This window comes from Equus caballus, chromosome 30 (genome assembly GCF_041296265.1).
Source record: "Equus caballus isolate H_3958 breed thoroughbred chromosome 30, TB-T2T, whole genome shotgun sequence".
Classification (NCBI taxonomy): Eukaryota; Metazoa; Chordata; class Mammalia; order Perissodactyla; family Equidae; genus Equus; species Equus caballus.
Genome location: NC_091713.1, coordinates 16,594,647 through 16,620,384, shown reverse-complemented (window position 1 = coordinate 16,620,384; position 25,738 = coordinate 16,594,647). Strand labels below are relative to the sequence as shown.

Genomic DNA, 25,738 nt, shown 5'->3' with positions numbered 1-25,738 from the left:
AAGAATGTTGCAAATAGGTCTGCCTGAGTGCTAATTCTGACCTGAAGCTTAAAACTATATCCTACTCCCCTTCACCTCTATATCCAACCCTGGCACCAGACACGCCACATCCCAGCTCATACATTGTGTTCCTGGATGAAGCACAGTGGAATTTTTTCCCCAGGGCTATCATTTGTAATAGAACTTTTTAAAATAATGATTTTTATAAGTCCATTTTTACTGTTTCTTGCAAATTGCTACCTGTATAGAGAATCTTTCTTTGAAATGAAAGACCTCTCCAAAAATTATTTGGTAATAAAAATGCAAAAATAAATAAATAATTGTACCATAGTTAATGTCTTTAAAAACCACACTGGATTTTTCTTAGATTCCAGGAAGAAAAGGAAAAGTAGATATTTGTGTTTTAAATCCAAAGTGCATCACTCCTAGTGAACTATATGGACAACTGGATCCTAATACTATGGAATGGACTGATGGATTATTATCAGCAACAATTCGAAATTATGTATGCTTTGACACTGCAAGGTACTCAAAGAAAGATAGTGTTGTTGGACTAAAGTCAAGAATCTCAGGTTTATCTAATGTAAGTTTAATATGGTTAAAGAGGGTTGTACCATTCCATTTTCTCCACATCCTCACAAACACCTATTATTATTTGCATTTTCCTAATGGCTAATGATTTTGAGCATCTTTTCTTGTGGTTATTGGTCATTCATATATCTTCTTTGGAGAAATGTCTATTCAGATCCTTTACTCTTTTTTTAATTGAGTTATTTATCTTATAATTATTGAGTTTTAAGGGTTTTTAAATATATTCTGGACAAAAGTCTCATATCAAATATATGATTTGCAAATATTTTCTCCCATTCTTTAGTTTGTCTTTTCACTTTCTTGATGGTATCCTTTGAAACACAAAAGTTTTTAACTTTGATGAAGTCTAATCTAATTTTTCTTGTGTCACTTGTTCTTTTAGTATTCTCTCTTAAGAGAGCTTTGTATAACTCAAGGTCACAAAGGCTTTCTCCTGTGTTTTATTTTAAGAGTTTTATAGTTTCTGCTTTTATATTTAGGTTTTTGGTCTATTTTGAGTTAATTTTTGTGTATGGTGTAAGGAAGGAATCCCATTTTATTCTTTTTCATGTGGATATCCAATTGTTCAGCACTATTTGTTGAAAAGACTGTTCCTTCCCCCATTGAATTGTCTTGTCACTCTTGTCAAAAATCAACTAATCATAAATGTAAGAATTCATTTCTAGACTCTCAGTTCAGTCGTCTATGCTTATGCAGATACCTCACTTGATCACTGGAGCTTTGTAATAAGTTTTTAAATAGAGAAAGTGAGGTGTTTTTTAAGACCTTAACAAACTGATTCTAAAATTCGTATGGAAGAATCAAGGTCCATGACATTCCTGAATTTAAAAAAAGGGGAAGAATTTGGGTGGTGAAGCCTACCAAATGTAAGTTATTGTAAAAGTAGAGTAAGACAGTGTGGTATTGGTGTCAAAAATGATGGCAGTTCTAAACTACTATGTGCCTATGACATAATGTGCAAGTGTATAGAGAAAAAGTTGACAGAATTTCAAAGAGAAATTGACAAATCCATATCTAGTGAGAAATTTTATTACATCTTTCTTAGCAACTGATAGAGAAGGAATGTGGTAAAGTGGCTGTGATGAAATTCTTTCTACTAATGACCACCAGTTAGAAATGGAAATAGGAAAAATTCTGCTAACAGTGGCAAAAACCTATAAAAATACATTGAAATAAATGTGAAAAAAAAAAAAAAAAAGAACTTGTCCTATGAGGGGTAGGGGAGAGAGGCAAGAAAACTTACACAATTGACAAAACTTGAATAAATGGAAGATACTCTGTATTCCTGTATGGAAAGACTTCCATCCTAAAAATGCCAATCCCTACCAAATTAATGTTTGTATACAATGTCTTTCTGAACAAAATCCAATTTTTTTCCATTGGGTGAAATTATTTTAAAGTTAATTCAGAAGTATAAATGTTCCAAGAGTTCAAAGAAAATCTTGGCAGAAAACCATAATACTTTAGAGTTCTAGAAGGTTCTAAATTAATTTTAGAACAAATCCATATATAATCAAAGTAGTAAGGTACAATACAACATGGTGACTATAGTTAATAATACTGTACTGTATATTTTAAAGTTTCTAAGAGAGTAGATCTTAAAAGTTCTCATCACAAGAAAAAAATTTGTAACTATGTGTAGTGATGATGTTAACTAGACTTATTGAGGTGATCATTTCACAATGTATAAAAAATTGAATCATTATTTTGTATATCTGGAACTAATGTTACATGTCAATTATATTTCAGGAAAAAAAAGCACTCAAAACCTGGAAAAAAAACCACTGTAAGTTACTAACACAGAAGTGGAACCAAATAGAGTCCAGAAACATATTCAAACATTTCTAGGAATTTAATATACAACTAAAGTGATATTTCTAATCAACAGGAAAAGCTTTCTTTATTAAATCCACTGTTTATATAATTTGCTATTTTCCTATGTGTGAACAGAAAGACGCTTATCTCACTTCCTACAGAGAAATAAAATTCCAGATGAATTAACAATCTAAATGTAAAAATAAAATTATAAAAATATAATAATATTTAGGGACATATCTTCAGAGTTAGGGAGTCCTTAACTAAGATGGGGAACCCCAAAATCATAAATAAAAAGATAAAAAGATTTGACTATAAATATAAATAAGAAAATATTTTTTAAATAATTGCAACAAACATTAAAGCAAACCAGTCTGGAATAAAGTATTTACAACATGTATTATAGGCAATGAGTTAATATCCCTAATATAAAAAAAGAGCTTCAAACATGAATAAGAAATGACTAAACAGCTAAATAAGGAAATGAGGAAAGGCTACGAAAAGAAAATTGACAGAAAAAAGTTGCCAGTAGACGTATGAAAAGATGCTCAGCCTAAGTATTAGTCAAAAAAATAAAAATTATTTCAAAACTTAAGAATGTCAATAGCTAAAACGTTCAGTGTTAAGAAAGATATGGAGAAAGAGACATTTTTACATTTTGTTGTGGAAGGATTACTGCCACAAACTTTCAGAAAGAAATCCAGTAGAATTCATTAAAGATTAAAATGCAAATAATGTTTGACCCACAATCCCGTAGTTTTAAAAAATCTATCTAGAGAAAGAAATGCAGTAGAGCATGGGGCTGGCCCCGTGGCCAAGTGGTTAAGTTCACACACTCCGCTGCAGGTGGCCCGGTGTTTCGTTGGTTTGAATCCTGGGCACGGAATGGGACTGCTCATGAAACCACTCTGAGGCAGCATCCCACATGCCACAACTAGAAGGACCCACAACGAAGAATATACAACTATGTACCAGGGGTCTTTGGAGAGAAAAAAAATTAAAATAAAATAATAAAAACAAAGAAATGCAGTAGAGCATAATGATTTATGTACAGGGATGGAAATTGTAGACTTTTGTAATAAGAAGAATAATTGGAAATAGCCTTGGACTTTTCTGTCTTCCTGATGGGAGGCTGATTGCTGTTCGTTGCCTTGCTGGGCCTGATTGAAACGTGGTGCTCAGACCCATGTGTGGTCTCTCTCTTCAGAGCCCGCACTGTGCCCCCAGCACAGCCCTAGTGTTTGCTCTCCTTCCCCCCATTCCTGCTGGTAAAGGAAACCAGTGCCAGTCAGCTGATGATATATTATGCAGCCCTGTCAGGGAGATAAATAATTAAGGCCCCCAGATAATAACGAGTTAACTATATGCATAGATCAGAATTTATGAGATTCATGTGACAACAACCTGGATTAGAATCACCTGGGGAGCCTATTAAAAATGGAAATTCCTGGCTCCATCCCTAAACCTATTCAATCAGAATCTCCACGGATGAGGTGTTAGAATCTGCAATTTAACAAACCCTGCAGGTAATTCTTGTGTACCCTCAAATTTTAAAACTGTATCATGAAGGAAGGTCCAGGAAAAACTATGCACCACAATGTCAACACTGGTTTTTTGTAGATGGTGGAAATTCAGAGACCTTTCGCTTTCTTCTTGTGCTCTGCTGTATTATTTGAATATTATACAACAAGTATGTGCTATCTTTATGGGGAAAAAACTAAAATAGAAGGATTTTGTAAAAGAAAATGACTTGTTTCACAACTCAGTTACGTTATACTGTGCTGGTTGTGTGTTGATGTTTTCATCTATGGAACCTTCTGCCTTTCATGCTTTTATCACTCAAGAAAGCATATTGACATTTGCTCCATTTGAGTTGGAAAGTGTGATCAAATAAAAATTTAAACATTACTGATTACATATTTTAGGTTTTCAAATTTGACTCCTCTGATACAGCCGATATTGATGATAATTTTGAGGAGATGGAAAAAGATATTAAAAATCCAGAAATTCAGAGTAAGTATTATTATTAAATTCAATAAAGATGTTAATTAACATAGAAGACAAACTGAGTCAATATGAGCTTCATTTCTATCTTTAAAACATTTTTAATTAGTGATATTTTGTTCTTGTACTATTTTTTCCTCACATGTTTATGTAAAATTTATATAGTATTACCACATGTTCTATTACGGTATATACAAATGTAATTATGTTATATAAATATGAGGGCTTACATAGCCCTTTTAGTTTATAAATGACCATTAATATCTCAGAAGAACCAAGTAGATGTCAAAGGTAGGAATAATATTGTGTGAGAAGCAGCAGTGGCAACCTACAATGGTATTGCCTCTGAAGTGGGACTCCAGACAATCCATGCATTTCCAGGCCAGATCATACAACCCAAGCATATTCATCTGTAACGAACTGCACACCCATTATATGCCACTTTACTATGTGCCAGGGGGACAGCGAGTGTATATAACGAGGTCCCTGCTCCAAAAGAGCTGGCAGTCTACTTCAGGAGCCCCGACCATTGCTTCCACTATTCCAGATTCAACCTCATATCAGCACATGCACCAGTAGTACATTTATGTTACAGACTTTGAAAGAGACTTCTGCAGTTACTTCTACTTTCTTAGAATTCCTGAATTTTTGTGTGTCACTTTTTGGTATTCAGTTTGGGAGAGTACAGTTATTGGGCATAACAAGTTTCCTTAATAATAGAGTTTTAAGATAATCCCCAGGGGAGGTATTTCAGCCCATCAGAGCTCATCTTAGCAGTAGTGGCTATCTGGATCCTAGCTCTACTCACCTGTTTTTCTGAGATATCTTAATGTCCTTCAGGTGGTTGACTATTTTCTATCTCCACAGGGACCCATTCATACCCTCCCCCCGATCCTGACCAATAGATTTTCTAAAACTGTGGAGCCAGGTGGTGGTGTGTAGAGTGTGGAAAAAGAAGCAAATGAGTTCATAGTGTGGAATACTGTAAAAGCTGTCTATTTGATTCCTTCTTCAAAGGGCATCTATTTTCCTTTCCTATTTCCTGGAATCAGCATATCCAAAAACTATTCCTAGGTAGAAGGGGGAAATTCACAAACAATATTATTCTTGAAAAAATAAATTCATGGATCTTTTATCCAAATTTTAAGGGCTAATTATATAACTTAGCAATTTAAAAATATCAAAGCAACGTTTCAAGCATATTAAGTATATGGTCTGAATATTTATTCGTATTTAATAGATATTAGAGAATGCATATAAACACATTGACTCTAGTGTTTTCTAGGATATAATTTTTATCTTAATTAGAAATTATTTTCTAAATAAAATAGAAAATTTGCAAGATTACAATGAAAGAAGACTGAGATTATTCTCTGTTACATTAAAAATATTTTTCTCTCCAGACTTTGATTGGCAGTGGATTATTTTGGATGGTCCAGTGGATACATTTTGGGTAGAAAATCTAAACTCTATGCTAGATGACACTAGAACGTTGTGCCTAGCAAACAGTGAGAGAATACCTTTAACTGATAACATAAGAGTGATTTTTGAAGTTGACAGTCTCTCTCACGCCAGTCCTGCTACTGTCAGCCGATGTGCAATGGTCTATATGGTAAGTTTCCAAAAACAAATTTCTTAAAAAAAAGTATTATTTAGGATAATAACTAGTCATTAGCTACAGCGTTTTTTACATTTGTTTTATTGTTACTTCTGGATCCAGCAGGGTAATCCCAGTAGTTAAGAAGTTTTATGTCCCCTAAAGCCTCCTGACCCAGAAGTGAACATGAACGTAATTACTACTGGTATTAATACTACTCAGTAGTTGGAATGTCAGGGTTTTCCACAACTGTGACAACTTAGGCTGCTGGTATGAATTATTTTTCCAAAAGAGGGAAGATTGCCCTGAAGCCTTTTCACACCTGCTCTATAACTCTTAGGACGTGTGAAACACCTGACCAAGACAGTGGTAAGGAAGTAGAAGACACAACAAAGAATAAATTTTTTCTGTACATGAAATTAATTATTAGTCATGATTAGCCCTGTGTTCTAATATACTTAACTCAATGTAATAAATAAAGCTAAGTATAGTGCTGACTTTCTGGGTAAGCAGTTCCCCTCACCACATACACATAGCCTCACACACCTCCCTACACATAATCCTCCAAGTGCTTGTTGTCTTATAAGACCATGGTTAAAAATCACAAATCATTTCAGAGAAGGGTTTTGATTGCTTGCCCTTTAATGAGTGACAATTCTAAATTGTATTTGGCAGGGTCAGTGGTAAAGTAAAGAAATAGTAAGAAATTAGGTGAACATTGTATTTTTATTTATTTACATAAAATTATCTTATGTTTTTTATTGGCAGGATCCTGTTGATCTGGGATGGGAACCTTATGTTAAGTCGTGGCTTTTGAAAACTTCAAAAATTATTGGTCAATCAGGAGTGGATTGTCTTGAATTCATGATTAAAAATAGTGTCACAAATGGACTACAGTTTATAAAGAAGCATCAGAAATTTCAGCCATTTCCTGTACAGGACATAACAATCATCGTAACTCTCTGTAGAATTCTTGATGCTTTCTTTGAATTCATGGATAAAAAGATAGACCTTGAACAACGTGAGTTCCCCCCCCCCCATGTTATATTAATGATGCTATATCTTAGCTAGTCAATGCCAATTATTTATTTTCTATTGGATTTTAGAGAGATCAAAATGTTCAGAAAACAGTATAGCATAATAGCTGAAAGCATGGCCTCTGGAGTCAAAATGCCTGTATTTAGACTCTGGTACTATCTGGTTCCTGAGGACATAGCAACTTAACATAGACTCCCAAGTCTCTCTCCAAAACTCAGTTTTGGATCCATCAGACTAGTAGAAATTGTGAGAAATACCTGGTGTGACAAGATGGTTAAGGTCCCAGTTGGGGGAAACAGAAACCCTGAGCAGAAGAAAGCTGGATACCATGAATCAGAGATAAAGAAGGGGAGAATATTTACTTTTGCCGTTTCCCCTTCTTCTCATGGCTCTGAATGAGCCATTGTCCTTCGCTTTGCCAATTAGCACATCACAGCACAGCAGAGGCAGCAACAAAACATGTTGGCAGTGAAGCCTGACTAGGTTAGGAAGCAGGTAAAAATGTATTTCCTCCTACTGACAGCTCCCTTTACATCACAGAGGCTGAATGATTAAGAGAGAGAGCCCATACTTGAAAATAAGCAGTGACAGAGTAGATACAGATTGTTGAACACAACTTCTCCCTTCAAGACTGTCCACTCTCTCCCAAGATGCACATTTCTAAATTCAGCAGAAGTGCAAGCCAGGGAAATAGGAGTACTGGAAACAAAGCAAGAAGTAGTTAAAAGATAGAAATGGAGGTTAGGACTCAAAAAAATTAATGGTTAAAATAAAGAACATAATAAATGGGTTGAATGCTGGCTTGGTTAGCTGAATAGCAAATCAATGAGAGCCAGAATAGTCAAAGAACTCTCTAAGAATACATCGGGAAGTGCTAAAGAGATTAAATATTACGTATATTTAAATATATTTATATAATATATACATATATACATGAGTGTATGTATATAGTTGAAAGATGAATAAAAGTTGAAAGGTTAGCATCCGTGTAACAGAATTGCCAGAAATTTTAAAAATAAACAAAAAAAGAAATATTTCAAGAATAATTACCAAGGAGTTCATAGAATTAGAGAAAACATAAGACCTAAGATTGAAAAGGATTCCTGAATATTAAACAGGATAGAAAAGTAAAAACCCACACCTAGAAATATTGTATTGATATATTGTCCCACAGCTCTTAGATGCTTTGTTCTTTTTGGTTTGTGAGTTTTTCTTTCTCTTTTTTAAAATTCTTTGTCTCTTTGTGTTTAAGTTTAGATAATTTTTGTTGATTTAAATTCCAGTTCACTGATTCTTTCCTCTGCTGCATGTAGTCTACTGTATAAGCCCTTTGAAAGAATTCTCATTTCTATTATTGTGGTTTTTATTTCTAGCATTTCCATTTGACTCCTTTTTTATAGTTTTCCTTTCTCTGCTGAAATTCTCTCTCTTCATTAATAATTTCTGCCTTTTTCATTAGATCCTTTAATGTGTGATCATAGCTATTTTAAATTTCCAACATCTCGGCCATCTCTGCATCTGTTCTATTGACTGATTTATCTCTTGGCAAACAGGACTCTTATTTTTTTGTTTATTTGTGTGTCTCATAATTTTTGATTGAATGTCAGATATTGTGTGTAAGGGAACAGTAGAGACAGATATATCATATTTATACCTGGAAATAGGCACACCTTCTCTTCTGGCAGATTGTTGAGTTAATGATGGTGAGGGTTGAGTCAGTATTGACCAAGATTTAGCTTTTATTGTTATCATATTTACCTCAGTGCACCGGACTTCAAATTCTCTGTGCTCCTGTATTTTCCCTGGCAATAGATCACTGTTGTTACTTGGTGCAACACTCATGGTAGGAGCAGGGAAGATTTCCAGATTCTCCTGCTTCAGCCTCATTCTAAAGCAGGCTTTGTGCATCTGAGCCTCAGGCATGGGGTTTCTCAGCAAAGAAACAATTTATTGTGATTTAAGAATATCTAAGATTAAAAGAAGATTCTAAGAAATTCCAGAGAGAAAAAGCCAACAGAATAATAACAGATTAACACAAGATTTCTCAATAGCAATACCAATTCAACAAGAAAATGAAGTAGTGGAGTGACGTCAGCATCATGGCAGAGTGAACTTGCCCAGGACTCTCTCCCCTACAACATACAACAAAAAGGGGCATCCACACTCCAACAGAGGACATCCTACAACACAAAAAACGTCAGAGAGACACACAGCCACATGACAAAGGGTGGAGAGGCTGGAGCCCCTCCTCAGAGGATCTGGAATTGGGTAAGAGAGAGCTTTGCTCCCTCCCCTAAAGACTGCAATCTGCAGCCGTGAGAGGCTCCATGAGGGAAGGAACGGGGGGAGGGGATGCTCATTTGCGGGATCACCAAGGACTCCCTAGGGCCCTTGCAGCCTAGAGGGAAGTCTTGTAACAAGGCAAAAGCTTTCACAGGGGGTGACCTCATCAAGCCAACACCCCAGGAGAGCAGATAGCAAGAGCAGAGCAGGTAAGCCTGGAGAGCACCCAGGAGAGACTGACCCTCCTGCCACCTTCCCAGTGTGGCTCCACTGCCTGGGATCACGGCTGAAGGTGGAGGGCTCAGAATATGTGGCTCCCAACCCACACCCAGTGTCCGATAGGTGGTAACTGCAACCAAATAATATCAGAAGGCATAAAACCTGACCTACCTCCTCTAACAATGTCAGACAATACATCAAATCTCCAGACCAGTGAGAAAATGACAGGCACTCAGAATTCAGTCCTGAATCTAAATGACAATGAATTCAAAATAGCTATCATCAAAAAACTCAAAGAGGTAAAAGAGATTGTAGAGAAACAATTCAACAAGTTCATGAGCTAATTCACAAAAGAGATTGAAACTATAAAGAAAAATCAATCAGAAATATTAGAGATGAGAGACACAATGGAAGAGATAAAACAAAATACGGATTCCCTGAACACTCAAGTGGACATCATAGAGGAGCTTATCAGCATAATCGAAGATAGACATGTTGAAATACTCCAGACAGAGGAGGAGAGAGAACTAAGGCCAAAAAGAAATGAAGAAAGTCTCTGAGAAATATCCGACTCAATGAGGAATTGCAACATAAGAATTATAGATATTCAAGAAGGAACAGAGAAGGAGAATGGAGCAGAAAGTGTGTTCAAAGAAATAATGGCAGAGAACTTCCCAAACCTAGGGAAAGAGAGGGAAATCTGTGTGGAAGAGGTTTCCAGATCTCCTAGATTTGTCAATGTAAAAAGACCTACTGCAAGGCATATAGTAGTAAAACTGGCAAGAATGAATGACAAAGAAAGAATACTAAGGGCAGCAAGGCAGGAGAAAATAACCTGCAAAGTAACCCCTATCAGGCTTTCCCCGGATTTCTCTGCAGAAACCTTACAAGCGAGGAGAGAATGGAATGACTTATTGAAATCTTTAAAAGATAAAAAATCTTCAGCCAAGAATACCCTATCCAGCAAAAATGTCCTTCAGATATGAGGGAGAAATAAAAACTTTCCCAGACAAACAAAAGCTAAGGGACTTCATAGCCACGAAACCCCCCCTCTCCCCCCCCCCCCCTGCTTCCCACACACACACACGAAATCCTCAAGAAGGCTCTCATACCTGGAAAAAAGGGAGAAATATGTCACAACACACAGAGTAAGGAGATAAATAGGTAAACAGAATCAGAATAGGATAGCAAATACTTAAGTATAGCATTAAGCTAAAGGGAAGGAAAACTCCAAAAACAAAGATAATCCTGTCATTTTAACCACACACTCACAACACAAGATGTAATAAGATATGAGAAAAACAACTTAAAAGGGGAGGAGGAAAGGGACTGAATTGGTTTAGACTAAGGAAATAAGATGCCGTCAGAAAATGGACTATCTTATACATGGGATTCTGAATACAAACCTCAGAATAACCACTAAACAAAAAAGCAGAACAGAGACACAAAGAATAAATAAGGAGAAAACAAAGAAACACATCATAAAAAAACTACATAATTCAATGGGTAGATCAAAACACACAGGACAAGAAACAAAGGAAATGCAGGAAAACTGGAAAATGAGTGATAAAATGACAGCATTAAGCCCTCATACATCAATAATCACCCTAGATGTAAATAGATTGAATTCTCCAATAAAAAGACACAGAGTGACAAGATGGAACAAGACCCAACAATATGCTGCCTCCGGGAAACACACCTCAGGTCCAGTGACAAACACAGGCTCAGAGTGAAGGGGTGGAAGACGATACTCCAAGCTAATGCAAACAAAAGAAAGCAGGTATTGCAACGCTTCAAGTAGACTTTAAGATGAGACAAGTAAAGAGAGACAAAGAGGGGCAGTATATAATAATCAAAGGGACACTCCATCAAGAAGAAAAAACACTCATAAATATCTATGCAACCAACACAGGCACACCAAAGTTCATAAAGCAACTATTAAAAAACCTAAAAGAAGATATTAATAATAACACAATAATAGTAGGGGACATCAACACTCCACTCACGTCAATGGATAGATCATACAGACAGAAAATCAACAAGGAAACAGTGGAATTAAATGAAAAGTTAAACCAGCTGGACTTAATAGACATATATAGAACACTCCAGCCAAAAGCAGCAGAATACACATTCTTTTCAAGTGCACATGGAACATTCTCAAGGATAGACCATATGTTGGGCAAGCCTCAACAAATTTAAGAAAATTGAAATAATAACAAGCATCTTTTCGGATCACAATGCTATAAAGCTAGAAATTAATTACAAGGAAAAAAGCTGAGAAAGGGACAAAGATGTGGAGACTAAACAACATGCTATTGAACAAGCAATGGATCATTGAAGAAATTAAAGGAGAAATCAAAAAATATCTGGAGACAAATGAAAATGATAACATACCATACCAACTCGTATGGGATGCAGCATAAGCCATATTAAGAGGGAAATTCATCGCGATACAGGCACACCTTAAGAAAGAAGAAAAATTCCAAATAAGCAAACTCAAATTACACCTAACTGAATTTAAAAAAGAACAAACAAAGCCCTAACTCAGGAGAAGGAGAGAAATAGTAAAAGTCAGAGCAGAAATAAATGCTATTGAAACAAAAAAGGCAGTAGAAAGGATCAGTGAAACAAAGAGCTGGTTCTTTGAGAAGATAAATGAAATTGACAAACCCCTAGCCAGATTTGCAAAGCAAAAAAGGGAGAAAGCTCAAATAAACAAAATCAGAAATGAAAGAGGAGAAATAACAACAGACTCCACAGAAATACAATGGATTATAAGAGAATACTATGAAAAACTATATGCCAATAAAATGGATAATCTAGAAGAAATGGATAAATTCTTAGACTCTTACAACCTCCAGCACTGAATCAAGAAGAAACAGACAATATGAGTAGACCAATCACAAGGAAAGAGATTGAAACAGTAATCAAAATCATCCCAAAGAATGAAACCTCAGGACCAGATGGCTTCCCTGGGGAATTCTACCAAACTTTCAGGGGGGATTTAATACCTATCCTGCTCAAGCTGTTCCAAAAAATTAGGGAAGATGGAACACTTCCTAACACATTCTATGAGGCTGACATCACTCTGATCAAAGCCTGTCAAGGACAACACAAAAAAGGAAAACTACAGGCCAATATCGCTGATGAACATAGATGCAAAAATCCTCAACAAAATTTTGGCGACCTGAATTCAGCAATACATCAAAAGGATCATATGTTATGATCAAGTGGGATTCATACCAGGGACATAGGGATGGTTCAACATCCGCAAATCAATCAACGTGATACCCCACATCAACAAATTGAGGAATAAAAACCACATGATCATCTCAATAGATGCAGAGGAAGCATTTGACAAGATCCAACAGCCATTCATGATAAAAACTCTTAACATAATTGGGATAGAAGTAAATTACTTCAACATAATAAAGGCCATATATGACAAACTCACAGCCAACATCATACTCAGTGGGCAAAAACTGAACACCGTCTGCCTGAGAACAGGAACAAGACAAGGATGCCCACTATGACCACTCTTTTTCAGCATAGTACTGGAGGGTTTGGCCAGAGCAATTAGGCCAGAGAAGGGAATAAAAGGAATCCAAATAGGGAGTGACAAAGAGAAACACTCTCTGTTGGCAAATGACATGATCTTATATATAGAAAACCCCAAAGAATCCATCAGGAAACTAATAGAAATAATTAACAACTACAGTAAAGTTGCAGGGTACAAAATCAACTTACAAAAATAAGTTGCTTTTCTATATTACAATAAAGAACTTACAGAAAGAGAACTCAAGAATAAAATTCCATTTACATTCACAACTAAAAGAATAAAGTACCTAGGAATAAATTCAACCAAGGAGGTGAAGGACTTATACAATGAAAACTATAAGACATTACTGAAAGAAATTTATAATGACATATGGAAAGAGATTCTATGCACATGGATTGGAAGAATAAACATAGTTAAAATGTCCATACTACCCAAAGCAATCTACAGACTCAGTGCAATCCCAGTCAGAATCCCAATGACATTCTTTATGGAAAAAGAGCAAAGAATCCTAAAATTCATCTGGGGCAACCGAAGGCCCCGAATTGCTAAGGCAATCCTGAGAAAAAAGAACAAAGCTGGAAGTATCACAATCCCTGACTTCAAAATGTACTACAAAGCCATAGTGATCAAAATGGCATGGTACTGGTATAAAAACAGGCACACAGATCAATGGAACACAACTGAAAGCCCAGAAATAAAACCACACATCTACAGACAGCTAATCTTTGAGAAAGATGCCAATAACATACAATGGAGAAAAGATACTCTCTTCAATAAATGGTGTTGGGAAAACTGGACAGCCACATGCACAAGAATGTGACCATTATCTCACACCACACACAAAAATAAACTCAAGATGGATCAAAGACTTGAAGATAAGTCCTGAAACCATAAAACTCCTGGAAGATAATATTGGTAGTACACTCTTTGCCATCGAACTAAAAAGGATCTTTTCAAATACCATGTCTTCTCAGACAAGGGAAACAAAAGAAAAAAATAAACAAGTGGGAGCTCATCAGACTAAGGAGCTTCTGCAAAGCAAAAGAAACTAGAATCAAAACAAAGAGACAACCCACCAATTGGGAGAAAATATTTGCAAATAATATATCTGACAAGGGGTTAATCTCCATATTATATAAGGAGCTCACACAACTGAACAATAAAAAAACAAACAGCCTGATCAAAAGATGGGCAGAGGATATGAGCAGACATTTTTCCAAAGAAGGTATACGGATGGCCAATAAACACATGAAAAGATGTTCAACATCACTAATCATCAGGGAAATGCAAATCAAAACTACACTAAGATCCCACCTTACGCCTGTTAAAATGGCTGTAATCACTGAAACTAAACAAATGTTGGAGAGGGTATGGAGAGAAGGGAACCCTCATACACTGCTGGTAGGAATGCAAACTGGTGCAGCCTCTATGGAAAACAGTATGGAGATTCCTCAAAAAACTAAAAATAGAACTACCATCTGACCCAGGTATCTCACTACTTGGTATCTACCTAAACAATATGAAATCAACAATCGTAAGTAACACATCTACCTTTATGTTCGTTGCAGCACTATTCACAATAGCCAAGACATGGTAACAATCCAAGTGCCCATTGACTGATGATTGGATAAAGAAGATGTGGTATATATACACAATGGAATACTACTCAGCCGTAAAAATAGACAAATTCATCCCATTTGTGACAACATAGAAGCACCTGGAGGGAATTACACTAAGCAAAATAAGCCAGACTGAGAAAGACAAACACTAGATGATTTCACTGATATGCGGAATATAAACAAACACATGGACAAAGAAAACAGTTCAGTGGTTACCAGGGACAGAGGGGTGGGGGGTGGGCACAGGGGGTGAAGGGGAGCACTTATGTGGTGATGGTCAAGAAATAATATACAACTGATATCTCACATTGATGTAAACTGTTGTGAAATCAATTAAAATAAAAAAAGAAAATGAAGTAGTGTCTTCAAAGTGTTTTATATGTGGCTAACATATCACATAAATGGGGGAGGTAAATGAAACATATTCTCACATATATGAAGCCTGAAAATGTTTACACAAAAGATACTTTTGGAGGAAGCATTTCAGTACTGCAAAAAATAAATCAAGGAGGATTATGTGAGATATGGAAGTTAAGTGTGATTAAATAATTTAGTAAAACTTAAAACCATCAAAGTAAGCAAAGAACACTTCTCAAAAGTATATGCATAAAAATCCAGAACAGGGGCTGGCCCCGTGGCCGAGTGGTTGGGTTTGCACGCTCCACTGCAGGCGGCCCAGTGTTTCACTGGCTCGAATCCTGGGTGCGGACATGGCACTGCTCATCAAACCATGCTGAGGCAGTGTCCCACATGCCACAACTAGAAGGACCCACAACAAAGAATATACAGCTATCTACTGGGGGGCTTTGGGGAGAAAAAGGAAAAAAAAATAAAATCTTTAAAAAAAAAAAATCCAGAACAAAATTTTGGACAAAATTTTTGACAATTCCAACATAAAATGGAGATGGAGGGAAGAAAGGAGGTCATAGTTCAAAGAAAGCTGAGTGAGAATTATTACTTGCATTGTTTGAGGAAAAATAAGTTTAAAAAGTGATGGGTTAAAAATAAACATAAGTATGGATCTGAATATATTGGAGGTAAGTCTCAGAATGATAATAGCATGCATAGCTTTCTAACATGCAAATGAGTATTTGATCTTTACAATAAAAGGTAGAATTTGAACAACAACCAAAAGACCAGAAAATCAATTCAATTTCAACAATAATTACAATAAATATAAATGAGTTAAACACCTCCATTTAAAAGATAGAAACTGATTTGATTTTTTTCTCTACAAGCATCATCATCAAAGCAAAGGGAAACAAATGGAGTAGCCACTTTGGTAAATAGTTTGGCAGTTCCTGTAATGTTAAATATAGTTACCATGTGACCCAGCAATTCCACTCCTAAAAGATATACCCAAGAGAAATGAAAACATGTGCATGCAAAATGTTGGACACAAATGATTATAGCACCATTATTTGTAATAGCCGAAAGATGGAGAAACAACCTAAATGTCTGTTAACTGATAAATGGATAAACAAAATATGGTATATCCATATAATGGTATATTATTGGGCCATAAAAATGAATGAAGTGCTGGTTCATGCACAACATGGATGAATCTTCAAAACATTATGCTAAGTGAAAGAAGCCAGTCACAAAAGATTACATATTGTATGACTCCATTTACATGAAATGTCCAGAAGAAGCAAATCTATAGAAATAGAAAGATTTTTGCTTGCTAGGGGTTGGGGGAAGAAGGAAATGGGAATTACTGCTAATGGTTATGGAATTTCTTCTTGCAGTGATGAAAATGTTCTAAAATTAGATAGTGGTGGTGTCTGCACAACTATGAATATAATAAAAACTACTGAGTTGTGCACTTTAAAAAGATGAGTTCTATAATACATGACTTATATCTCAATAAAGTTGTTATTTAATAAAATGGACATGGAATGGCTGAAATAAGGGGGTAGAAAAAAGATGCACAATGTAAAACATGAACCAAAAGAAAGCCAAGTTGTCAACTTAAATATCAGCCAAAATTTTATTTTAGCTTGACAATCATTTTAAGCAATAAAAAGAGATTATGATGGATTAAGAATATATTGGAGATATATATTCTAGATTAAGAGAGAGAGAGAAATATATAAAGAAACAGACAGAAGAACTACAGTGTTAAATAAGCAAATCAAGGATCATAGATATTTTAGCAGCTCCTCCCAGAAGGCCTCCTGGGTAGCATACAAAGAAATTCTGCAGGAAGTACTGCAGCTGGAGGTCAGTGAAAGATCAAGACCAGGACTTGGTAATTAGAGGGGCCAAGCTCCAGAAAGTTTAAATGACCAACCGTACACTTAGGGTAGAGGCATCTGAGCAAATAATACCCCAAGTATTGAACCCTCAGACTCCTCTCAACACTCCAATACACACATTACTAATAAGTTCAATGGTGGCTCTCTGTAGACCAGAGCTGACAGTAGGGGAGACCATTACTGAACCAGGCTTGCTGATAGTGATGGAGATGTGGGACCCTGAAACAACAAACATCCAATGATGGCCCTTAACCTCTAGAAACCAGCAGAATGTTGCCTAGTAGGGGGATGGGGGGCAGGGATGATTCTCGGAGAGTTATTAAGATGGTTAATAGAATATAGCATCCCTGGAGGCAAAATATCTGGGCATCCAATTACGTACCATCAGCTTGGGTCATGAGAGAAGTCAAGGATGAATGACTAGGAGATTGAAAGTAGTTGCCTCAATAAAAAGTTGCCTCATGATCCCTTGTCCATTTCCAGACCTGAGCCAGCTTTCAGGCCCAGAGCTCACTGAATAAACAGGAAGCTGGGGCCCTCTGCAACATCATGGAAAGCATTTACAGGAATAATTACACTGTTCCTTCTACAAAGGAAACTGCAGCCATTTACTTGGGTAACTTACACTAGGAAGAGGGGAATACTCAAACGTTTTCAGAACTGTTGGACACAGGGTCTGATTGATATTGATATCCAGAAACCTAACCATCTTCATGCTCCCCTTCCATTAGAGTGCAGGTGTATGAGGGCTCCTTAATAAATAGAATGTAGAATCCTGACCAAGGTTCAGTTTACTGGAGTCCACTGGGATCCACCCCCACCCAGTTGTTATTTTCCTGATCCCCAAATATATAATTGAGTTTGACATACTTAGTACTTCCACCACATTTGATCCTTGGCCTGTGGGATGAGAGCTTTCATAACAGGTTGAAATTGTAAATTTTCTGTTTCTTGTAGTTTATCACAGTAAAACAAAAAAAAAAATCCCATGCTACTAGGCCCTAATAGAGATGGAGTGATTAGTCATGGAACACTAAGTGACAGGGCACCCAGAAGCCTATCACAATCTGGGTTCTGTTAGACCTGCCAATGGAACATTCAGGGTCAAACATAAGCAGAACCAGAGGGCACTTCTCTTACAGAAAGTAATAGTCCAGAAAAGTTTTTAAAGACATGTATAGTTAAAATATGTTCGATGAACTTTAATAGATAAAGATAGAAATTTTACTGAATCTATGAATAATAGTCTTTTAAAGATACATAGGGCAATTACAAACATTAACCACATTTTAGGCCTCAAGAGATGCTTCAGAATATTTCAACAATATTATACAGGCCATGTTTTCTGACTCCAGTCCATTAATAGTAAATCAACAATAAGAATATACCTAAAAGGGGAAAAAACCATAAAGATTAGACATTAACAACGTCATCGTAAGTAATCCTTGGGTCAAAGAGGAGATCATGTTACAAGTTCTTTAAATGTTTAGGACTGAATTACTTCATTCAATAAATATTGATCACTTTCTATGTGCCAGGCACCATTCTAGGCACTATGGATATGGCAGGGAATAAAATAGACTGATAGAGAAAAAGTCACATTTCTGTTGCTTTTTGGAAGTAAAACCATCAGAGAAACAGGTTTGATATAAACAGGCCCAAAAGGAGAAAGCCAGTACCCTCTCATTTTCCAGTGAAGTCAGGCAACTTACATACTAATGAAGTTATAAAATAAAGATGAAATCACAAATAGTGGATTAATTATCATAATATTGTTGGTCAAAGAATCTCCTGTGTCAAATTTAGTGTAGATCTTTAAGTAACAGATACAATTTTCTACAGCATTTCAACAACTGTAGGTTCCTAAAACAAATAGAGTCTACAGTCCTTGGAAAGTTTAAAACAAAAATTTCTGCTATTATAGGAAATCACTTTGCCCATCTAAGCAGACAGAATTATCTAAAAACTCAACTTTTTATGATAAACAGAGTAAGAATAAACATAACTTTTATAGTAATGTGTATATACTTACTAATCTCTTTAGCTAACAAGATATAATGGTTGGCTGAGTGTCTTGAAGGCACTTGTATCGACAGTTTTTCTTATTTTTTAAAAGATTTCTCTTAAAACTTAATTAAGCTCTGTGTCCTTGAGTTTTATCTGCATTTTCTAGCCTGATTGATTCTTATTGCTACAAGAAGCTGTAACTCAAGTAAAGCAGAAGAACAAAGATAAAGCTGTGAAACTGTGAGCTCAGCCCATCGGCTATATAGCTGGATTTGTATTATATATATCACGTAGCAGGAACTTCTGTAGAAGAAGCATATTACAGTCCCACATTTTGTTTTTGAAAAAATAATATTTTCCAAATTATTTTATAAAGCCTTAGATTTATTTTGTATTTGTGTTTTTGAATCAGTTCTAAGAAGTAGAAACTGTCGTAATACTTTGAAACAGTAAACTTTCCCAATTAGCTGTTACTGTTAAAGGAACTTTGAAGAGATTAAGAGATCATTGATGCAGGTACCAAAAAGAAACAAAATATTGAACATGAATGTATTTAGAAGAACTTTGTTAAATAAAGATGAGAGCTAAAAATATTAACAAAAATACAAATCCTACTAGTTTGTCTGAAATAACTCTTAAAGAATTTTTAAATTTTTAAGAATTAGAATTTTTAAATATTACATATTTAATATTTAAATATTATATATTTATGGAAAAGACCATCATGAAATGCATCAACATTTAATAGTTGTTATCTATGGGTAGTGGAATTATGGATGATTGCTATTTTCTTCTGTATACTTTTCTATATTTCTAAATATTCTACAAGAAGCCTCTGTTATTTTAATATAGAGAAAACAAACAATGTAAAAGAAAAAAAATAAGCTAAAAGGAAGAATGAATAATCAGTCATTCACTTTTTGTGTTCCTCTGTGGAATGGATGACTTGGACAAAAAGGCAGGTGACGGGGTAGGAGGGAGACAGCTACCATCTGCCTCAAGTGTACCTGTTTGATATTTATTTTGATGAATTTTGTGTAGCAAAGCATACAGCTTTCTTTTTAAAGATTGGCATCTGAGGTAACATCTGTTGTCAGTCTTCTTCTTTTTTTCCTTTTCCCTTCTCCTTTTCCCCAAAGCCCCCCGTACCTAGTTGTTTATTCTAGTTGTGAGTGCCTCTGGTTGTACTGTGTGGGACGCTGCTTCAGCATGGCCTAACAAGCAGTGCCATGTTCGCGCCCAGGATCCAAACCTGCGAAACCCTGGGCTGCCGAAGGAGAGCACGAACTTAACCACTTGGCCACGAGGCGGCCCTCAGCTTTCTTTTTTAATGCTTCACTTTATTAGGACCCACTTATTGTTTAGTTTGTAATATACACCATATTTAGAGGTAGTTACTTGAATGTTTTCATTTTGGAACAAGCAAACCTACAAAAAAGTTGCCAGAATAGAATGAAGAACAAAAGTATGCATATTTACACCTCAAATAAATAAGAATCGATTCAGACAATTGCAGGTACATTCTTCATCCCTATTTTCTTAAAAAAGTAACTCCCACTTTGATCTGATAAGATAACTCTAAGATACTGTATGTGAAACAAAGATGTTTTCCTATGACAGTACATGAACTAAACAATGTTAATGGTTAAACTTCACTAGTTAACCAGCTAAATTTTAGGTCTGTTGTTAATTGTGGAAAAATACTCTTTCCTTTTTAAGGTGAAGATTTGAAAGATATATCAGTTGAGGAGACAAATTCTCCACAGTCAAAAGTTTCTGTCAAATTCAAGAATGTGGAAAAGAGGTAACTACATTCATTCAACAGACGTGTTTTAGTACACACAAGGTGCCAAACACTCAAATAGGCACAGGATTACCTGTCAATAAACAAATACTTTTATGACCTCATAATATCAAAATCCACTTAAATTTATTTCAGCCTAGATAGAGCCCTTGTATGTCTAACACAAGATCACCAGATTTTGATGCTAAGTTACATGAATATCATGAATTTATTTGTCCAGACTCTGTACATATTTGAGAAAGGAATAAAATTGACATGAATTTATTTCATGAATCTGCCATTGAAGAGCTAAGAAATGTTTAACCAGTAACTAAATATTTTTGAGCTTTGATTTTCTCATTTATAAAACTGGAATAATAATGTGATTGCTAAGCATCTAGAATAGTGCTTGGTGCATATTAAGTGTTCAATAAATTATAGCTATAGAAATCACTAGCTCTACAATTCCACTCCCATTTTGTAAGACAGGAAAGTTACTCATTATGAGTCCCATTTAACATTCTTTTAAATGATAGAACATTCTAAATATGGTTTTTACTCAACCTGTCTACTCTGCCATCAAATTCACTCACTTATCTGCATCTTGATTGTCAGCATCTTAGCCCAAACCTTTGTTATTTCTTGCCTGTACTGTTGCAATAGCCTACTGATTGGTTTCCCCAGTTCTTCCAATCCATTCTTAACATGACAACTATATATTATTTTTAATTTTTATTAAATAGAAAGTATCCATAAAAGAATACTTATAAAATATGTGTAAGATATAAATAACAATACACAAACATCCATATACACACCAATCAGTTATAGAAAAAACATTAATTTATCTTTGAAGTCCCCTGTATACCTATCTAGATCTTATGCCACCCTATCATCTGAGATAACTTTTGTGTTTATTAATATATTCCCAAACAATATACAGTTTATGTGCTGCATAACAATTTTTTGGTAAATTACTAATTGCATATATGACAGTGGTCCCACAAGAATAGTACCATATAGCCTAGGTGTGTAGTAGGGTATACCATCTAGGTTTGTATAATTACACTTTATCCTGTTCACACAACAGCAAAATTGTCTAACGACACATTTCTCAGAACGTCCCCTACGTGAAGCAATGCACGACTGTATTTTTCAACTTTTTATGTTTTCACGCTTAAATGGAGTCACTCTCTGTGTTCTTCTGTGACTTGAATTTTTTGTTCAAGGTTATGTCCCTATGATTAATCCACTGTGCATGTAGGGGTTCTTCATTCATGTTCACTACTAAGAGTCCATTATATAAATATGTCACAATTTATTTATCCATTGATAAACATATAGGTTGTTTTCAAATTGTGGTATTACAAATACTACTTTGATTAATATGCTTGTACATGTCTCCTGGTATTTATATGCAAGAGTTTGATTTTTTTAAACATAAATTAGCGTGTTTCTTTTTATAGCCATTTAATGACTTCCCATCACACTCAGAGTGGAAGGAAAAAACAGCTTGATACAACTTAAAAAAACCCTGCCCACCTCTCCAGACTCAACTCCTGATCACTTCCACTCAGTATATGTGCTTCAATGACAGTGGGTTTTCTTTTTCAGTTCCTCAAACTAGCCCTGATCCTTTGACCTTATGGTCTTGGCACATGTATTCTTTCTGCTCAAATGCTCTTCCTCCTGCATTTTGCCAAATCTCACTCATTCTTCAGGTCTCACTTTAGCTGTTGGTTCTTCAGAGAGATGTGCCTTGAATCCCACAGTCTAAATTAGTTATTTCTACTACTATTCATCATGGTGTGCTTGACTCCTTATTTTTTACACTTATCATGGTTCAGTATTCATTTTCTTGTCCTGGAAATAAAAGATCATGTTTATTTTGTTCAGAGTAACTGATATATAGTGTGAATTCAATAAATATTGCTGAATGAACTATTACACATGACTGGAAATTTCAAATAGAATTGTCCACGTGCACTGTACATTAATGATTGATGATAAATTTCAGTTCAGTGATATATTTTTAGGATTTTCATAATTTAAAAATAATTTTATGATGATGCTAAATCCTGAACTCTTCAAAATGTCTTGAAAGCAGTCCCAAAATTTTGTTCAGCTTCATCACCATCAGCCCTACCACTATAGAATTTCAGGGTCCCACAGCCCAGGATGACTTGGGTTGACCCACACTGCAGAAGATTCTCCCCAAATTCACACTGCCTGGCTTTAGCCAGGGTGAACTCAATCGACCTCTAGAACTTGGTTGAGAGGAGTACAGAGTGAATGACTATTCACTTGTGTCTTTCTACATAAAATGGAGAATTATCAGATCCTCTCCCAAAAGATAGGTAAACTCACTAATAAATTGACCTAAAATAAAATTGAATCATATGTACTAAATAAATGAAATAAAGGTTGACTACAAATCTCTTATACATATGGTGCTTTAAAAATAAAAATAGTAGCAGTTATAATTTACATGAGTTATCAAAAGAAAATTATACATTAACTCTAAAACTTTTATGTCCACACTTAACCGTTTTATAATTTTTAGTAAAGAAACTTTGACATGATATTGAAATAAATTACTGAACTGCTTTCTAAAAATTTTAACCTTCACCTTTCCACACATATCTATCCCAGGGCTGAAAATACATGGTATCTGGAGAAAAATCCTGATAAATTAAAAATAATGATTCAGAAGCTTTTCATATTTGCATTTACGTGGGCATTTGGAGGAGGTTTAAAACGTGAAGATGAACATGAAGATGACATACTGTTGTATTCAGGTCTTGAGCCTGATTCTCCTGCAAGAGTAACCTATGATTTTGACAACCTTGTTCATGAATTATTTGAAAGCAACTCACAAGTAGGTAAGTTCTGGAGGGAAAACATCATAATTATGCTTACTTTAGAATACTAATTAGAAACTCTTTATAATTGGGCTTATATTGATTAGGTCCATCTTTTAAAATGTTAAGATTAAAGGTAAAAGTGGGTTAATAGGTACACTCCAACACCCTTGCTCCAATGAAAAGAGGCTGAGGAAAATCAGATTCCTGACTGATTCTTATTGCTACAAGAAGCTGTAACTCAAGTAAAGCAGAAGAACAAAGATAAAGCTGTGAAACCGTGAGCTCAGCCCATCGGCTATATAGCTGGATTTGTATTATATTATCATGTAGCAGGAACTTCTGTAGAAGAAGCATATTACAGTCCCACATTTTGTTTTTGAAAAAATAATATTTTCCAAATTATTTTATAAAGCCTTAGATTTATTTAGTGTTTGTGTTTTTGAATCAGTTCTTAGAAGCGGAAACTGTCCTATTACTTTGAAACAGTAAACTTTCCCAATTAGCTGTTACTGTTAAAGGAACTTTGAAGAGATTAAGAGATCATTGACGCAGGTACCAAAAAGAAACAAAATATTGAACATGAATGTATTTATAAGAACTTTGTTAAATAAAGATGAGAGCTAAAAATATTAACAAAAATACAAATCCTACTAGTTTGTCTGATGTAACTCTTAAAGTATCTTTTCGAGGTTATTTGTAAAAGTTCCACTTAAGACATCTGGATCACAAAGTTTTTCCTATGGAAATTAATTTTTAATATCAAAGTATTGCATGGTAATTTCTCTTTGAACTTAGTAATTCAATTTGATGTTGTTAACTCCTAAAGATAAATAAGCTGCCTCGATTTATTTGTCAGGCAGAAATACCTCCAACTTTATTCTATCTTCTCCCTGTAAACCTAAAGAAAAACTAATAAATTACTCATTAGGTTAGATTATTTTAAAACAATGAATATGAAATTTTGTTCTGTCATCTGAAATACCAATATAAAAACTAGCTTAGGACAGAGATGTAGGAAGAAAACAAGAGACTGGTGGTAGTAGTCATAAAACTATAAAACCATCAGACTAGAAACAAGAAAGAGAAAAAAAGGGAAAAAAGGGAAAAAAACCTTCCACTCATAATCATCTTGTGAACAAAAACTTTAAAATGCAGAAAGAAACTAATACTAAGAAAGTAGACCAACAATCACCCATCATAATGTTAACTCATTCCAGATGAAATTATTGTAGCCTAACAGATTCTAATAGAAATATGTTTAGGGTTCTCAAAAAGATAAATGAAGAAATGGCATCCATTTTAAAATAAATAAGCAATTATGAAGCAAAAACAAGTAGAAATGAAAAAAGAACATATGGCTATAAAAAAAAACCAATTGGAATTCTGGAAATGAAAAATGTAGTCATTTAAATGAAAACTTCAATAGTCTAGATCAACTCTACTCTGGGCACCATGAAAGAAGGAATTAAACCTAGGAAAAAAAAAGTTTTCAAGTTTTATTCATATTGATTTTGCATATTTATAAAGTTTGGTCTTAAGTATATCATCTTTTTTTCTTTAGTTTTGTTTTTGACATTATAAATGCTAATGCTTCAAGAGTTTCCCCATTAAGTATGATCCTGGTTTTGTGGTTGTTGGGCTCTTAACTTCTATTGTATTTCTAGAAGGTCTGTTTAGTTCCTTTTCAAATTGGTTGTGTCACTTTTTTAGTTTCTCGTTCCTTTTAGGTATTTTCAAGCTAACTTTTATTTCTTTAAACATAGTAAGTATGGCTGTCTTAGAATATGCACTTGATAATTCCAATCATTCAAGTCTTGTTAATTTGTGGCTGTTATCTTGTTCCTGCTAGTTACCTTTAACTGATTATTAAATTTGAAAAAATTATCTGTAAGAATAATATAAAGTTTAGGATAACAGTTCCATTCTACAGAAAGGATATCCATTGCAGCCATCATAGTTAAAGATTAGATCAGGCAAGAATATCAATGGATGCTAAATTTAGGGCAAAATTTTGATGAGGAGCAGGTTAGTTCCATAGTCTGAAACTGTTTCCTCACGAACTAGTTCTTAATTGCAAGAGAAAAACAACAGAGAAGGAAAG

At 35.0% G+C, this 25,738-nt stretch overlaps 1 protein-coding gene across 1 annotated transcript in view; it reads left to right on the top strand.

Annotated features, from left to right (window-relative positions):
• DNAH14 (dynein axonemal heavy chain 14) overlaps window positions 1-25,738 on the top strand; it is a 417,001-nt gene that overhangs the window by 235,966 nt on the left and 155,297 nt on the right. Inside the window, exons 38-44 of the mRNA XM_023632738.2 lie at window positions 368-525; window positions 2,341-2,377; window positions 4,332-4,419; window positions 5,814-6,022; window positions 6,776-7,028; window positions 20,710-20,794; window positions 23,426-23,655. Coding sequence (XP_023488506.2) covers window positions 368-525; window positions 2,341-2,377; window positions 4,332-4,419; window positions 5,814-6,022; window positions 6,776-7,028; window positions 20,710-20,794; window positions 23,426-23,655 — 1,060 coding nt within the window. The remainder of the gene's footprint in view (window positions 1-367; window positions 526-2,340; window positions 2,378-4,331; window positions 4,420-5,813; window positions 6,023-6,775; window positions 7,029-20,709; window positions 20,795-23,425; window positions 23,656-25,738) is intronic.